The sequence below is a fragment of the Peromyscus maniculatus genome, chromosome 12 (genome assembly GCF_049852395.1).
Source record: "Peromyscus maniculatus bairdii isolate BWxNUB_F1_BW_parent chromosome 12, HU_Pman_BW_mat_3.1, whole genome shotgun sequence".
Taxonomy (NCBI): Eukaryota; Metazoa; Chordata; class Mammalia; order Rodentia; family Cricetidae; genus Peromyscus; species Peromyscus maniculatus.
The window spans coordinates 24,149,113-24,167,024 of NC_134863.1; the positions used below are offsets into that span (position 1 = coordinate 24,149,113).

The window sequence follows — 17,912 nt, forward strand, 5'->3', positions numbered from 1 at the left end:
GTGAAACTATCGTGGAATCTGGTTAGGTTACTATGGGACGATGTAAAATCAGCAACAGGCCAAGAAAAGACCTTTTGTTATCAAGACGCGACACTTGAACCACTGAATGGTGGCACTGCTCATCGGGCAGCTATTTTGGTCACCAGCCTGGGAAACTGGCACTTTGTTTTTAACAAAACGTTTTGGCACAAATCCCAAATTTCTGAGCAGAACACTGGGTAGTTCAACACTACAAATTAGCATAGAGAACGCCAAGATGAAAGGCAATCTCCTGGAAGAAAATACACTTAGCTTCGGCCATGCCTGTTGGGCAGGAGGGAGAGCCAAGTGATAATATAGAGGAGAAGGCTGGTCTAGAACTGGGTACCGAGGTCTGAGCTGAGTGTCACAGACGCATGAGTGAGATTGAGACCGCTTCAAAAAAACGGAGTAAGGAGACATGAACACACAGTGACTCCATTTTTAAAAATCCACTTTAAAGATCTGTAAGGGGCAAAGGAGGTAAGGTACCTGCCAAGCCTAATGCCCTGAGTTTAATCCCTAGGACCCACGTGATGCAAGGAGAGAACGGACTCCTGCAAGCTGGCTTCTGATCTTCACATGCATGTACACCCCAAATAATGAAATCAAGAAATGATGGTGGCCAACAGTACTGAAGTTAGGTAGTCAAAGGAGAACTGGTCCTTGAATTAGATAACATGGATATCATTTTCTTAAACAGCACTGCAAGGCCACCAGTGGTAAAGAATGTATTAAGATTTCAGTGAATTAAGTGGTTTTCAAATTTTCAATGTTCTTAATTATATACAGGACAACATGTGATAGAAAACCAATCTATTAATTAATTTTCATGTTTTATTATTAGCTTTGTGTGTTTATGCACACCTGTAGCTAGAGTTTTCCTGCCTTGCCCACAGTCAGGACAAATCTCTGTCACCCGCCAGTCCCACAGCCGCTCAGACCCAACCAAGTAAACACAGAGACTTATATTGCTTTCAAACTGTATGGCCATGGCAGGCTTCTTGCTAACTGTTCTTATAGCTTAAATTAATCCATTTCCATCAGTCTATACCTTGCCATGTGGCTCGTGGCTTACTGGCATCTTCACATGCTGCTTGTCATGGCAGCAGCTGGCAGTGACTCCCTCTGCCTTCCTGTTCCCTCAATTCTCCTCTCTGTTAGACCCGCCTATACTTCCTGCCTGGCCACAGGCTAATCAGTGTTTTATTTATTGACCAATCAGAGCAATTTAACATACAGACCCTCCCACAGCACACACCTGCTGTGGTATCTGTGGAGGGCAGAGGACCACATGTGGCAGTTAGTCCTCTCCTTCCGTCCAGTGTCTCAGGAGTTGAACTCAGGTTGTTAAGGTGTGGTAGCATATGCCTTTACCTGCCGACCATCTCACTGGTTATATGCCACAAGCTGTGCTGGACACATTTATATGCCACTTCATTTATTCTACAGATTAGCTTTAAAAGGTAAATGTCATTCCCCTTATTTCTACAGATGAGAAAGAAGTTAAGCCATGTTCTGAGACAGCTGAGGCTGACAGACAACTGTGTCTTCTGGTGCTTTACATTACAATTCTCACAGCAGAGGGATAGGCAACAGTGTTATCTCATTTCAAAAGTGAGAAACAGAAGCTTATACAAGGGGCTCTGTAACTCACCTAATATTAGCCATGTTGAGGTGTGAATAAAATGTGGGCAGTATGAGTCAATGTTCATAATTTAAATCACTGTCATTTTGTTTCCCCAGAACCTGCACACTGAGCCTAGACTTTGATCTAGTTTTTCTGTGATTCTAATTGCCAGTCTATCATATTATTTTGCCTCCAAATTCCTGGACAGGTATTTGTTTAAAGCTCTTTAAAACCTAAGTTTGGGTGGGGTCTTCAAAGTCCTTTAAGAAATACAGCTTCACCTTCAGAATTATTAACCAACTTCTCTAGACTATTTGAACCAAAGCCACTGTTCAGAGGTAACAGACCCCTATTTTTAGAATGGAGGGCAACATACTAAGTCCTTTGATGCACTTTATTAAAATTAGTTGATCAGATATTTTCCAGTGTGATTGCTAGCAGAAAATAAATTCAGACAAAAAAGAAAAGAGAAACTCAGCTCTGGTAAAAAGAACCTCCTTGTTGTGGGAAACTGAACTGGGCAAAGATTTGTTTACATTGCAGAATATTTGTTTAATCATGTCAAGATGTGTCACCTTGCCTGCCTAAGGCACCTCATTGGTCTAATAAAAAACTGAACAGCCAATAGCTAGGCAGGAGAGGGATAGGCAGGGCTGGCGGACAGAGAGAATAAGTAGAAAGAGGAATCTAGGCTGGGGAGAGAGAGAAGGAGGGAGAAAGAGAGGAAGACGCCAGGAGCCAGCCAGCCAGACAAGGAGGAAACAGGAAGTAGGACATACAGAATGAAAGAAAGGAAAAATCCCCAAGGCAAAACACAGGTTAAGTTATGAGAGCCAGTGGCACAAGCCTGAGCTAAGGCTGAACAATCATAACTAATAATAAGTCTCCGTGTCATGATTTAGAAGCTGGCAGAGGTCCGAAAAAGCCTGCTACGCTTCCTGGGAAGAATATTAATCCCTGGCATGGGCAGATGAGTATTTAAGGACACACAATTATGTGTGGACTAGTGACGTCTGAATTTGTATATGTGCAGGAGCACGTATGTGTGCAGGCATACATGCATGAGGTGAGAAAACAGCCTTGTCTGTCACTCCTCAAGTGCTGTCCACCTTAGTTTTTTGAGACACGGTTTCTTACTGGCCTTGAACTGGTCCAACAGGTTAGGTTGGCTGGCCAGAGACTGGGATTCCCATCATTCCGTAAGTATTTTGTCCAGCTCTGCTTTGGACGTAGGAACTTAAGATACCTAAAGGCTATCCCTGAAGACACATCTGTGGATTCTCTGGGTCTAAGGTTCGAGAGAAGTCTGGGCTAGGAGAGTGGAGCTCAGGGTTTCTCCTGGGCAGAGAGCTGAGACACAGGCCTAACCAGGACATCTCCATCAGCACCTCCTCTCACTGCCCCATGCTGAGAAACACCGAGGAAGAGGAGGTAGGAGGACGAAGAGCCAGAGGATGGAGAGGGCGTGGTGAGGCACTGGACAGGACGGATGCACTCAGGAGCTCGCTGCAGCTGCAGTGGCCTGCACAGGGTCGGGCCAACAAGACCAGTCAACATCCCAGCAGGCAGCACCAACGGTACCCAGTGGGTCAGAGAAACAAACTTGATTATCAAAGATGGAAAAGACACAAAGATGGAGGAGTATCCAGGTAGAGGGAGATGAGGTTGGCAAGCCGTTGGTGGATATGATCACGATACACTGTATATACGGAAAAACTGTCAAAGAATAAGTAAAATGTATGCTAAAAACTACAACAAAAAATTTAAATGACAAAAATAACCAAGAAAATAAAAAGGTGAGAGCTGCTGCCATCTCCTAGCCTGTGTGTGCACCGCACATACATGCAGGCAACATGCCTGTACACATAAAAAATAATTACATCTTAAAAAAAAAAAACGATCATTCAGAAACATCAAACAGTTGTCTACAAAGTAATGCTCAAAATACATTCTGAAGCTCTTCGATTATTTCTCAGATGTGTCCTGGGATGCTTCCAAAGAGGAAATCCAAACGACTCAGTCATCTCCCCTGATACTCAGGCCGTCTTCCTGTTTTCACCAGCCCTTCCATAGCTGCGAAAGCTTTCTAGTTATCTCAAGGATGGATTCCTGCTGGCCCTGCCAGGATAGTATACGATTCTTTTACCCGGTTGCTAACTTAAAGTAACCACAGAAGTCTAAATTTAAGGAAATCCAGAGTCAGAGGAAGAAAGGATGGTTTTGGCTCAAACAAGAAACATTAACTCTAATTACAACAAACTCATCAAGCCTAAGTGACTATCTCCACAGCACACACTGGTCTCTGGGCCAAACCTTCCAAGTACAGAATAATTGACCACATGGAGTTTCAGCTTCTTACTCAGTAGAAACATTTCCTGGATGAAAGAGACTGAATGCGTTTTGCATTGGCTTCGTCTTCCTTTATTCCACACGGGGGAGGCGGGGCTTGGAGAGAGAGTATGGTTTTTCTATTTACTGGTTAACTGGGGGAGGGAGTGACTTCAGTGCTGGGGCTTGAAGCCGGGGCCCTGCATAGGCAGCAAGTGTGCTAAAACGAGACTAAAATTAAAGCAGAGGAAAATCTTCCTGATTGTGGTTGATGATAAAAATGGTCTTCTAGGGGCTGGAGAGATGGCTCAGTGGTTAAGAGCATTGGTTGCTTTTCCAGAGGACCTGGGTTTAATCCCAGCATCCACATGTCGGCTTGCAAGCATCTGTAACTCCAGTCCCAGGTAATTCAAAGCTCTCCTCTGGTCTCTGAGGGCACCAAGCATGCCTGCAGCATACAGACATGCATTCAAGCAAAACACCCATAAATATAAAAGAAAATAAAAGTTGGGCGGTGGTGATGGCACATGCCTTTAATTCCAGCACTTAAGAGGCAGAGGCAGGTGGATCTCTGTGAGTTCAAGACCAGCCTGGTCTACAAAGTGAGTTCCAGGACAGCCAGAACTGGCTACACAGAGAAACCCTGTCTTGAAAACAAAACAAAGAAAAACAAAAGTCTTCTAAGACACCCATATTCAAGGCTCTAGAATGTAGAGGAGGGCTTGTGACTTTAAGGCCAAAGGGGCTTTTCAGATGTTACTAATTTAGTAATCTTGAGGCGTCTCCGCAAGGGTCATCCAGGCGGGACCCATGTTATTACAAGGGTTCTTTGGGAGAGGTAAACAGAGCTCACAGAAAGGTGATATAAAAGCGGACATAAATTTCAAGACATGACGCTACTGGTTTTTAAAAAGCGGGGGCCACCAGCTGAAGAACTGGAGGGGCAGAGCCAGATGCTGAAAAAGACAAGGAGGGACGAAACTTCTAGCACTTCCTGGAGGACAGCAGCACAGCGGCCACCCTGGTCTGAGCCTAATGAAACTTATTGAGAATTCTGACCTCAAGGGCAGAAAGATAACGAAATGAAATCCGTAACTAGTCAGTGAGCTCATCTTTGTTACAGAATCTACAGGAAACACACCGACCTGACCTCTTGCGGACATGCAGGTTACTCATTCCTCTGACATCTATGCCATGCCAGGCACTAAGTGAGAAGATCTGGACGTAAGAGAGAGGGGGAAGAGAGACAGACGCATGCACACACGTGGCCCCGGTTCTGTACTCAAGAACTCACACAGACCGCTGGGCTTCCTCTTTTCTCGCCAACCAACTTCACGCAACTGTTTTCCAAGCCCTCCCGCCAATGAGATGGGGGAAAGTGAATTCTACATACCTGGTCATGGATGAGCCCGTGATACAAAATGCTCTGCATGTCCCTGCAAAGTCGCTCCAGGCCACCATACTTGGACCAGACATTGGGACAGTTGGCTGACACCAAACCCTCCACAGTAGTCTTCAAATTACCCAGCAACTGCCAATGCTCCCTCCTGAAATCATACCAACGGTTAGTTAAGTTTGCTGTACCTGATCCAGACCATCCATGCCAAAAAAAAGAAAAAAAAAAAAGTCTCTTGCCCTACATCTTGACTTTCTCTCCTCTATTAATGTTTCACTTCAACATAAGGCTCCACTCTGAGAGTATTGGAATTATAAAGACTCAAACCATCACACTTACATGGCATATTATGGCTATTTGTGATTTTAGGAGTGCAACCCATTAAGATCCATTTCTGAGCTGGGTGATGGTGGCATGCGCCTTTAAATCCTAACACTTGGGAGGCAGAGGCAGGTGGATCTCTGAGTTCCAGGTTAGCCTGGTCTACAGAGCTAGTTCCAGGACAGCCAGGACTACCCAAAAAAAACCCTGTCTCAAAAAACAACAAAACAAGACAAAAGAATCACTTCTGAATAATAATAATACATAGGCAAAAGATGAGACATCCACCCACAATCAGAAATCTTTTTCAAAACTTTATTTTCATGTGTATGGATGTTTTGCCTACATGTATGTCTGTGACCAAGTCATGGCTGGCAATGGTGAAGGCCAGAGAGGGCACTGGATCCCCTGAGACTGGAGCTACAGATGGCTGTGAGCCGCCATGTTGGTGCTGGGAATCAAACTGGGGTCCACTAAGGGAGTAGAAAGTGCCCCTTACCCTGAGCCATCTCCCCGCCCCAAGTCAGAAGTCTTTATGATATCAACCCAGGCCAGCCCTGCTGATGCTTCACTCATTCCCGAGTACTAAGTAGAGCAGTGGAGGCCAGAGAGCACTTCAAACATACACACAAGTATTACAGGGAAGAACACAAACTCACTTTGTAGCCGAGGAGAACCAAACTTGTGAGCCTCCTGCCACCGCCTCCCAAGTGCCGACATTACAGGTCTGTGCTACCCGCTCTGATTTTATGCAGAGCTAGGGCTCGAACCCAGAGCTTTCTTACGCTAGACAGAAACTCTCCCTCTTCTCTCCATAGCTTTTAAGCAGTAAAAACTCAAAACCAAGTGCAACTGAATGCAGGCCCTGGATGTGCTGATCAAAGTAGACAAGGAAAACATAAGGAGATGATGTGTCACACTTGACCTTCTGGGCCCCCAATTATTACACAGCACACATTATCCTCCTTTCCATTATTAAACAATTGCTCTTTCCTCTTTTCATGGCGATCATAGGAAACAGTGAAGATTTCTTCAGGAAACTTTATCATAACTATTTTATATCATGTAAATACTAGCAAAGAATGGATCCTGCATTATAATCCTTTCTATCATTTAAAAAAAACAAAAACTCGCCGGGCGGTGGTGGCGCACGCCTTTAATCCCAGCACTCGGGAGGCAGAGCCAGGCGGATCTCTGTGAGTTCAAGGCCAGCCTGGGCTACCAAGTGAGCTTCAGGAAAGGCACAAAGCTACGCAGAGAAACCCTGTCTCGAAAAACCAAAAAAAAAAAAAATAAAAAATAAAAAAATAAAAATAAAAAAAACAAAAACTCTTTTGTGCATTTTTTGAGCAATTTTAGAAAAGAGGATGAGTAAAGGCAGACAAGTAAAATCCATAGATAAAATGAGTGATTGATAGGGAGAGGGTAGGAGAATCATCCATAAAGGGGGGTCAGGTGGATTGGGCTTTTGCTCTGAAGGCCTTGAAAACAAGAATTTGTTAGAACTGGGGGACATTCAGGTTTTCTTTTCCTTATTAAACATTTGAATCACCAGCTGGGCATGGTGGTTCACATCCATAATCCCAGCACTCAGGAAGCTTCGACAGGAGGATTGCTATAAACTCAAGGCCAGCCTGTATTACAAAGAGTGCCAAGCCAGCATGAGCAACAGAGTGACATTCTGTCTCAAAAACAAAAACAATACATTGAATCACCAACTTCTCCTGTATTTCTATACCAGTCCTGAAATGCCCACAGAACCGAAGTAATCCTTTAAAATGCCATTTATTTTTACACTATGAGAAACTATATCATTCCAGAGGCTGACTACCAATGGTTGCTCACTGACTGTCTCCTATCAGCAGGGCTAATCAACCTCTGGTCTATTGACAGACTTGGTTTTCACATTCCAACAAACGACAATCCAGTCCTAACAGCTAGTGTGGCTAGGCGAGAGGCTGCATACCTGTGTTCTGACTCATTCTGGGTCAGTACTACTTTAACTTCTTAAAGATTATCACCAAGTAGACATCCTTCTTTGCTCCCAAAATTCTACAAAGAACACGGAAGTCCTAGAATCTCTGAGCGCTCAGGTCTACCAATAATGTACTCTGGACAAAGCTCAAGAACCTTCCTTTCCCACGAGAAAGTGCCCCTGAGATACCAAGTGACAAAGAAATGTGACTCTTCTCCTATGGTATCCCACCCACTCTATGCTTGGTAGATGCTCATTTGGAAGAATGGTAAGCCTTTACCATTTGTACTTACATAGTTAGAGTATGTATGCCTTTTAGTACTCTCTAGCTTAAGGATGGAAATATTTTCAGAGAGTTGAGATACTGAATCAACTTGAAGTTAATCCATTAGATGTAAGTAAAGAGACCACCATAGAGAATCAAGTATCTTTTCCTCTGTGTGTGTGTGTGTGTATGTGTGTGTGTGTGTGTGTGTGTGTGTGTATTTGTACAGGTACACATGGAGGTCAGAGTTCAACCTCAGCTGCTGTTCTTTAGACCCCTTGTGTTTTGGAAACAAGGCCTCTCACTGGGCTCCTGAGGCCTGATACTCCAGTTAGGCTGGCTGACCAGCAAGCCCCAGAGAATCGCTTGTCTCCCTGTCCCAGAGCTGGGACAACAAACACATACTACCCACCATACCTGGTTTTGTTGTTTGCTTGCTTGTTTTTAACGTAGGGACTAGGAACAGAATCCGGGGCCTCACATTTGCAGAGCAACCCCTTCATCTACTGAATTACGTCCCAGACCCTAAAAAGAAGCTAAAGGAAACTACTCTAGCATATCCCTTTCACAAGATGTCATTTATCTAGGATGGATATCATTACTGAGATCACGGTTAGAGGTCAGGCTGTACCAAGGCAAACAATGATTTGATCCCTGAGATGGAGGGTGGGACATGATACCAACATGATAGAATACCAGAAAAGAACTGAATTTTGATCAGAAAGGCTTTCCAAAGCTGAGAGAGAGAGAGGAGGTGGGGGGGGGGACTGATTTCAATGTAGACATACTAAAAAAAAAAACAAAACATGTTACCAGTGTTACCTTGGTGATATGAGGGGACTACCAAGGGGAGGAATTATTAGGCTTTTTCTGAGATTAGCAACTAGCAGAGGATCCACAGGGGCTGGGAAGGTGGATCAGTGGTTAAGAGCACTTGCAGAGGACTTGGACTCTGCTCCCATGATTCACATGGTGGCTTACAACTGTCTGTGACTCTAATTCCAGGGGATCCAACACCCTCTTCCAGCTTCTGAGGGTACACACACACACACACACACACACACACACACACACACACACACACGTAATCACTCATATACATAAAATAAAAATAAACAAATTTTTTAAAAAGAAGCAACAATTTGAACCACATTAGCAAACAAGAACTGGAAAGTACCATAAAAGATTTTTAAATACTCAAATGTCAAAAGGTTTCTCGTGCTGAAAGACTCTGACTAGGCAAGCCCCTGGGACTTTCAAAGCCAGAAAACACTTTCTAGAAAGAACTGGTTCCTCCTCTAGGTACAGAAAGACAGAAAATAAAAGAGAAAGAATTATTGATAACACAGAGATAGCAAGAGACTCCCATACTTAACTTGAGTTTAACATTTCTTCATATCTAGCTATATAATTTGTTTTTAATTTTGTAGTATTTAACTTTTAGATTTTGTGATTAAATATTTATGCTGCTTCTTAAATAATATGCTTGTGGAAACATATTTGAGTCTATTGTACAGTCTCTCAACTCGGAGGCATGCAGGAGAACCTAGCCATTGGCCAGCCCTGTTCTAGGAAGAAATAAGCATTATCTCTAGACAGCTTTATAAAAATACCTATTCAATAAATGCCTCACCAATGCTACCAAACTTGAACGGTACTGGAATGACTGAATTTCAATGATAAGCAGATTTAAGAAAAGGCAGGGGAACTCCTTACAGTAGAACTATACCCATGGCTGACAAACAAGCTCCTCAGCATGGAGTTCACATATTCGCCATCAACTTGGTCAACCTAAATACTAACCTTCCTGCTAGAATTCCTCAGTCTAAATACAACCAAGTCCACTTAGTGTGCTCTATATCACACACATGTCAACTCACTCTGACTTCTGGGACTTTAGTCACCAGATCTCTCCACTTAGAATTCTCTCTTCTCTTGTCACCCTACTGAGGGATTCAGGTTCAGCTCTAGCTGAACTTCTTCTCAGAGATATTAAATAATCTGCTTGACTATTTGCTGGGATTCCCATATCCTATGCTATCAATAGACCATTCTTCCTCATGAAACTTAAAAATTGCTACCTCGATTACTACCTGTGGCTCATGCCAATCATGTTGTCAAAGCAGGTTCTATAATCAACCAGACAAGTCGATAGAACACTTGTAGGAAATGACTTTAAAAGAGAAGGGTCAGGTGGGTCATGGTGGCACACGCCTTTAATCCCAGCACTTGAGAGGCAGAGACAGGCAGACCACTGAGTTTGGAGCCAGCCTGGTCTACAGAGCAAGCTGCAGGACAGCCAGGGCTATACAGAAAAACCCGTGTTGTGGAATATTAGTTAAAATGTGTTACATTCTTCTATTGTGTGGAATATTTGTTTAATGATGCAAAAATGTGTTGCACTTGTTTAACTCCGTGAGGCTGTGTTACTTTGCCTGCCTAAAACACCTGATTAGTCTGATAAAGAGTTGAATGGCCAATAGCAAGGCAGGAGAGGGACAGGCGGGGCTGCAAGGTAGGATAAATAGAAGGAGAAAAAGAAGAGAAAGTAGAGGAGCGAGAAAGGGAGAAGGAGAGGAAGACACCAGGGGCCAGCCACCCAGCCAGCCATGGAGTAAGAAGGAAAGAAACAAGCCAAGCTAAGGCCGGGCATTCATAAGAATAAGTCTCCGTATATTTATTTGGTTAGCTGGGTGGTAGACCCCCAAAGAGTGAAAAAAAAAAAAACAAAGTATAAACCCTGCCTTGTAAAACCAAAATAAATAAATTAATTACGTTAACTAAAAGAGAAAGGTGGCAAAGATGAGGAAGAAGAGGGAAAAAAATCCATCTTGTAGAAGAACTGATAAACGGCCATAAAGAGAAACAGCTGTGGGGTACAGACTACCGCGAAGCCTTGAGGCATCTAGTACCTGCCATCAGCTGACATGCCTCCCCCTCCTGCATTCTGATGGAAGCACTTTCCTCAAAGCTTCAAGGGTACATCTGCAGGCAGAGGAGTAGGGAAAGGGGCAGGGGTGGCGTGTGTTTGATACAAACTGAACTACACAGTGCAGGGTGCTCAAAATTCACACGATCAGCTGCTTTGCCACTGGTCCTTATGCACTGTCTTATCAAGGTGAAACAGAAAAGCATGGAGGGAACAAACGACGATACATGAAAATGAACGGAGAGGAAGAGAGGGTTGTGACGGAGAAATGGAAAGGAAGAGGTCAGGTATGCCGTCTAAAGAGCATCATTTCAAGGATGACCAAGCTCTTCAGGCAAAGAGGGAGAGAGGCATTGCAAGGAGCCCACAGAAGCAAGGCTGAGAAAAGTCTAGGTGAAGCTTCAGAGGGACTCAAACTCAAACTGAATACTAGGGTAAGGACTTTGGACTGTATTTTCTTTTTTTCTCTTTAATTGCTGAATTCTATATTACAATTTGACATTCTTCCTAATTATAAACGGTTTTCACGCAAGTACATACTGTGCTGTGAGCACATGCCCTCACACCCCACTGCGATCCCCTCTTTCCTCCCCCCCTTTGTTCCCCAGACAGTTTCACTTCGACGTTCATGTCGTCAGTACATCTATGACCGTATGGATCTATAAAGAATAAGAATGAGGGGCTGGAGAAATAGCTCAGAGGTTAAGAGCACTGACTGCTCTTCCAGAGGTCCTGAGTTCAATTCCCAGCAACCACATTGTGGCTCACAACCATCTGTAATGAGATCTGGTGCCCTCTTCTGGCCTGCAGGCAAACATGCTGTATACATCATAAATAAATAAATTTTTTAAAAAAAAATGAGAGAAAAATGAGAGACAATGGGATATTTAACCTTCTGAGATGGACTATATGATTGTCCTCAGGAGTGTCCATTTTCCTACAAACAATGTAACTTCTTCACTATGGCTGAAGAAACTCCACTGTATATACAAACTACAGGGGGGAAGAAATCGCTGAACATCCCTGAGCAAACACTGCAGTGACTTTGTTTCTGAAAAATTAAATAAGCAACAGTATGGAGACTACATTTAGAGAGGACAATTAGTTAAACAGTTGCTAGAATAATCTCCACTGTGAGATTATGTCTGCAAATGGCCATATGCACCTGCACCTGCCTGGAATTTATGACCTGCTGAAAATGGAACCACTTTCCAGAGGGGAACCACCTTTTCACTTATTTTGGTCAATGAAGTTCTATGGAGGCTTCATCCTACCCTAGGACCCATCATTGAAGGCCAACACAGTCCAGGCCCAAGTGAGCACTGTGCTCTACATTCTGACTGTAAGAGCACCAGCCGGTCGGCCCCAGAAAGCCTGCTTTTGCTGGAGCTGCTGGACTGCATCCTTTCTGTTACTGCTGCTGAGATTGCCAGGTTTGGAGTTGCTAAGGTCTCCCTGGAGAAGGTCTCCTTGAGAAGAAAACCAACAAGCCAGGACCCAGCTTAGAGACAGGGGCAAACACCTAACTTTCAGCACCAAGGTTGGGCTGTGCCTAAAAGCAATTCTTAGGATTTTTTTTTTTTAAAGAACTATAAACGTTTATATCTGGAAATGTTAAAAAAAAAAAAGAATTGAAGGAAATGTCACAGAAGAAGTTATGGACACTAGTGCCTTCGTGGATAAGGAACAATGGGAAGAGGGAAGTATCCAATTTTACTGTGAGGTTCTGGATCAGTTGACTAAATAGAAAATGCTACAAACTGGGGCTGAGGACACAGAAGGGGAAGGGTTTGGTCCTCTGAGGGTCGGAGTCACTAAAATACACCTTACTATTTAATTCTGACTCTGGGCCACTGCACCAGGAAAACTGAGCCTGGCTAGAGCAGAATTCCTAGCTCTCAAGTAGCCTGCATGGCTGAGTGATGTCTAGGATAACGAAGGAATGACTGAAGGACTACTGTTCTAGCTCACACTTTCAGGAGACAGCTCCCCAACAACCGGCATTTACGGAAACTTTAGGGGAGGATAAATATCATTCTTCTTTTGCTTTTGTTTTTCAAGACAGGGTCTCTCTGTGTTACAGCTCCGGCTGTTCTGGAACTCACTTCTGTAGACCAGGCTGGTCTCGAACTCACAGATCTGCCTGCCTCTGCCTCTGCCTCCTGAGTGCTGAGAGTAAAGGCGTGTGCCACCACCGCCACCACCCAGCTGATAAATACCATTCTTAAGCACAGTGGTATTCTGCTATCAGATAGTTAACTACATGGAAAACAATGGGGGGACCTATTATGTAAGCGCACTTCTAGGATGAAGTTAAGAGCTAGGTCAACACCCCAATCTCCCACGTGCTCAACTTAGCTAGAGGAGCCCTGGAAATAGGAAGAAAAAAATCACACTGCTGGGAATAATAACCTGTGGACAACACACCTAGCGCATGGAAACTGGAGACTGGACAAAGCAAACAACCGTTTGTACTTCAGTACATACCAGGCATTCTGTGAGGAACCTGACCTCATTATCTTATTGAATCCTTATGATCGTCCAGCAGGGAAGAGCACTGCCTCACTCAGGCAGGGCCCAGTAAGATGACCAAGTCAAGCACACAAGCTAGGCTTCTACTACAGCTTTGGATACAAGAAATGAAAAGAGATGTCTGAAACTTCACTGTGAGGCTCTGGCTGGGATGACTGAGTGGAAAATGCTATTGACTGAGCTAACAACAGAAGAGAAGCTCTGGTGGGTTTAAATTATGCACATTTCACTATCAAGTGCTTTCACTGGAAAACTGTATCTCCTTCATGCTTAAAAACTGCTGCTGTCTCGCTGTCTCGTCGAGACGGCTTTCTGAACTGTGTGTTGTAGTGACCATAAAAAGGTTATGTTTGCAGTGGCCCGGCCACAATGCCTCAATTCTCACACGTAAGGCGTGGTTTACCAGTGTCTATCTGCAACACCAAGGAGGCCATCAGTACCATGAAGCTTCATTGAAAACACAATCTGAACTAATCAGCCACCAATAGAGAGTAGCCTTACAACAAGTTTGAGTGAGTGACTGCGTGTGTGTGTGGGGGGGGGGGGGGCATTGCTGAAAATGTTTAAAGTACTCTAGTTAAGAAGCAAGTATAAAAGTGGTAATTGACAGAAAAAAATATACCTGCAAAGGAGTTGTCCCACCCACCTAGATGACAGGCACTGAACGGTAAATATTAAAACATTATCGTGTACAACTGTCACATTATCATATTGGGCGGCAGCAGAGTAGAGATATTAAAAGTAACTGGGTGTGAGTCTCAGTTCTACCCGAGGTCCATGCATAACCACAGGTCACTGATCCCGTCCCTGTTCCTGCTTCCTCATCTGGGAAGTGATAATGTTATAGTAGGTACCTCACAATTGTTAAGACAGTCAATAAGTTAGCATCCATAATGCTGTCAAGACCAGGTCTGGCATACAGCAAATAAGTCATGGATAACTAACTAACTAACTAATGAAGCTCCAGCTAAACGGGGAAGAAAAACCAAACTTAAATCTGACCCAGCCTGCTCCACATGAGATAGCACAGGAAAATCAAAATAACCCTAAAGCTTGTTTGGCAGCTACAAGGTATCTTTTACATAAAATACTTCACAGACATCTGGAGGAAGAATACATAGCCAAATATACAAAAGCAGAAACTAAAATGTTGAAAAGGGAAGTAAAATATTCAGTTTCATTTGGTATACACCACTCATAGACCTCAGGCAACAACTCCAGCCAGGTTCAATCACCTTGTACAAAAGAAATCATAGCAGGGATATCTTCACCCAACCAGCTTTCAATTCTCCCTTAAGAATATTGAGGGAAATTATTTTGTTTCTAGTCTTTGGCCCTCACCTGCTCTGGAGAGCATCGCTGTATCTGAACCTATTTCTAAGTGTCAAGAAAGACTCCCTTCTGCCATATTTCTGCGTGTCTCTGCTCCTGCATCCTCTTAAGAGGTTAAGACCTGCTCCTGTTGTTCTCGCGGTGCTAGGGATGGAACCCAGGGCCACCCGCACGTTAGGCCAGTGCTCTAGCATGAATTACACTCCCAAACCACACACCAGTTGTTAATGAGGCAAATCCCAAACAGGAGACACATCTCTACAAAGTCTAAATGATCACAGAGCTAAAGCAGCTTTTAAATCCTAATTTGGGCTGGTGACATGGCTCTGTTCATAAAGGTGTTTGCCACCCAGCCTGACAACCTGATTCTAGTCTCAGAATCCACATGGTAGATGGAGAGAACTGCCTCCTCCAAGCTGTCCTCTAACCTCCACACGTGCGTGTACACACACACACACACACACACACACACACACACACACACACGGGTGTAATTGTTTAAATTAAAAAAGAAAATAAATCTTAAAAGCCCCTATTTCTAGAGGCTAGGACTTTCTGACAATAGTTCCACATAAACTTGAACTTGCTTTTAGTTTGCACTGTGTTGAAGAAAGAAGTGAAGGGGTCTCAGATGAAAAGGAAATGACAGAAGTCCTTTCAGGGCAGCGGGATCTCACTGACAAAGGGCACGCACACAATTTCTGTCCCTTCAGCAAGCCCACACCCAGTGAAATCAGTGGCTTTTCACACACAGGCCCTCCTCTCCTCCTCACCCACGTTCATCCCTTTCTAACCTTGCTGGGCCAATCATAACCTAAAACCTTGGCTCCCAGAAATTCTTACATCACCCTCCTAATGTCGGTCTGGGTTGTCACCACAAGTTTTAAGGCAGGGCACCAACCTTGTCCCCTGCTCTTATCTATCGAGTCTGGCCTATAAAATCTCACTACAGCACCCCAGTCCTTTCTCCCAGACTCAATACTCCTCTCTCCTCCAGCAGTCTTGGATCTTGGCTTCCCTGCCTTCTATTCCCGGCCCTAACGAATCATACCCACCCTCACTCTCCGTCCCTAAACTCCTCTCCTCCCTGTCCTTACACAAGCCCTCTTGGAAATTCTTCCCAAACAAGTCACTCGCGGCGGTCGCTCTCAGGTCTGCCGCGCCCCGCACTGCGTGTCACCCCAGCCCTGCCAAGTCTCCCGGTGCTCGCGCGCACCCAGCAGCCCCGGCTGCCAGCCGCTCCCAGCCCACCTGCTCTCCTCCGGCAGGCGCTCCCTGCCGCCGCCAAGATCCATTCCCGCGCCCTCCGGACGCATCCGGGACTGCAAGGCCGTCTCCGGGCCGGAGAGAGGCTCCCGGCCGCTTCGGTCGCCAGGGCGCCCGGAGCAACCCTCAGGACAGGGGAGGCACCACGGCTGGTGGGCTCGGAACCCTGCACTACACCCTGGCGGCGTCAGCGCCAAGGACTGCTGCTTCAGCTGCGGTTCTAAGCCCTGCCACCCCCACTTCCGGCTCCAAAGACTACAATTCCCAATAAGCCCTTCGAAGACCGGCCACTCCCGACATGCACTGCCCTACCCAATCCCAGGCAGAGCTAACCAGGGCACACAGACTCTAGCCGCGTGCTAGGCTAGTTTGGGTAGGCGGTGTACCTGGATTGAAAACTCCAGCTGATGATGGTCAGGAATCCGAGGGTGCACTCCTGTCACACTTTATTCTGGAAATCGGACTCTGTTGGAGGTCAAAATAGACAATAAAACTGATATAATTCAAATTCGATTAACTTCACTTCAGTCCATCCTGATTTAACTAACACCTGTTGGTGTTGGGAGACTCCAAGCATTTAAATCAAGAGATCACAAACTGAACCGCAAAAGAACAGTAGAAAGGCTAGGCTTTGTGGGGAGGTCTCCAGCAGGAGTGATGCCAGGTACAGGTGACTGCTTTATTTTTAAATATTCTTCTATGTATATGCATGTGTCTGAGTGTATGTTCACGTGCGTGTAAGTGCCCGCGAAGGCACCAGGACAAAGACCCGAACCTGGAACCCAGTCCTCTGCAAGAATGCACCGTTCTCAACCATTGAACCAATTCCCCACCCCGTTCTGGTTTTGTAGCACAGGCTGGCCTTGAATTCAGGATCCTCAGCCTCTGGGGTACTAATATTGTAAGCATACGCGACCAAAGCCAGGCACAGCAGTTTCTGGGATATGAGTTAACAAAGGGGTAAAAGGAGAGGTGGGAAAGATGGACTGAACAGCTCTGACAGACACTAAGAAAAGATGCTGTTTGGGAAGCTGCTGCTTCTTAGTAATCAAAACTGGGGGAAGGCAAGATGGTTCAGTAAGTAATGATGCTTGCTGCCAAGCCTGACTACTAGAGTTCGAGCCCTAGGCCCCCGTGGTGGAAGGAGAGAGCCAACTCCTGAAAATTATCCTCTGTCCTCCACATCAGTGTTCCTGTACACACAGACACACACAGACACAGACACAGACACACACACACACACACACACACACACACACAAATGTAATATAAAAAGTTTCAAAGCAAAGAAGGGGATGAGAAAGAATGATGTGGCATTCTCATGCAAGCAGACCACGTTACGAAACGACACTTTAAGGAGTTGGAATCTTAGCCATAAGACAGTGAGCTTTATCATGTACAAATGGGGAAATACGGCCGAATCTGCTTACAAAGCTAAGTTTGACGATGTGGAAGGGGATGGAGTGGGTATCACATCAGAAGTAAGAGGAAAGTGGATAGAAGGGATTAGAAATCCGGCAATGAGTCAGTGGGTGGTGGCAAAGAGTGAAATGAGCTAGTTGCAAGAGACGAGAGAATGGCAGAAATTCTGACCTGGAAAGTTGCAGCCTTTTTCCAAGAAGGGAGTCTCACCTTAGCTGTAACTGAATGTTGACAAATGGACATTGGGACCTAGGGTTGCCAGGTACTAGAGTTTTGTTTTTTTTTCCAAAACAAGCTAGGATCTGCCCTTTAAGGTATAATTAACTGCATTTCTAAATGCTGGCAGACTACTGTCCAGACCAAGGGAAGCTTGTCTCTAGGCTGAAGGTGGCCCTTTGGTTGCTAATTTACAGGCCCAGACCTACGCTAGAGCAGGGGCTGGAAGAATAAGGTTAAGAGTACAACAATATTAAGGTAAGAGAATCAGCATTATTTTGT

The 17,912-nt window shown here is 44.8% G+C and overlaps 2 protein-coding genes across 12 annotated transcripts in view; one reads left to right on the forward strand and one right to left on the reverse strand.

Moving 5' to 3' along the window:
• The window catches only part of Rubcn (rubicon autophagy regulator), a 68,021-nt gene that overhangs the window by 41,330 nt on the left and 8,779 nt on the right, over nt 1–17,912 (reverse strand). For 3 of the 11 annotated variants that reach the window (XM_076548742.1, XM_076548741.1, XM_076548739.1), the window contains exons 2-3: nt 16,379–16,457; nt 5,370–5,523 (exon numbers count right to left, since the gene is read on the reverse strand). In XM_076548742.1, coding sequence (XP_076404857.1) covers nt 5,370–5,408 — 39 coding nt within the window. In that variant the 5' untranslated portion in view covers nt 5,409–5,523; nt 16,379–16,457. Of the gene's footprint in view, nt 1–5,369; nt 5,524–6,352; nt 6,592–7,659; nt 7,750–15,977; nt 16,283–16,378; nt 16,458–17,912 lie in introns of those variants that run through there. The other 8 variants (XM_006974524.4, XM_076548738.1, XM_006974525.4 and 5 more) reach the window with 5 other exon arrangements.
• The window catches only part of Fyttd1 (forty-two-three domain containing 1), a 47,085-nt gene continuing 36,949 nt past the window's right edge, over nt 7,777–17,912 (forward strand). Inside the window, exon 1 of the mRNA XM_042259201.2 lies at nt 7,777–7,936. Within this exon, the coding sequence (XP_042115135.1) occupies nt 7,918–7,936 (19 nt within the window). The 5' untranslated portion in view covers nt 7,777–7,917. The remainder of the gene's footprint in view (nt 7,937–17,912) is intronic.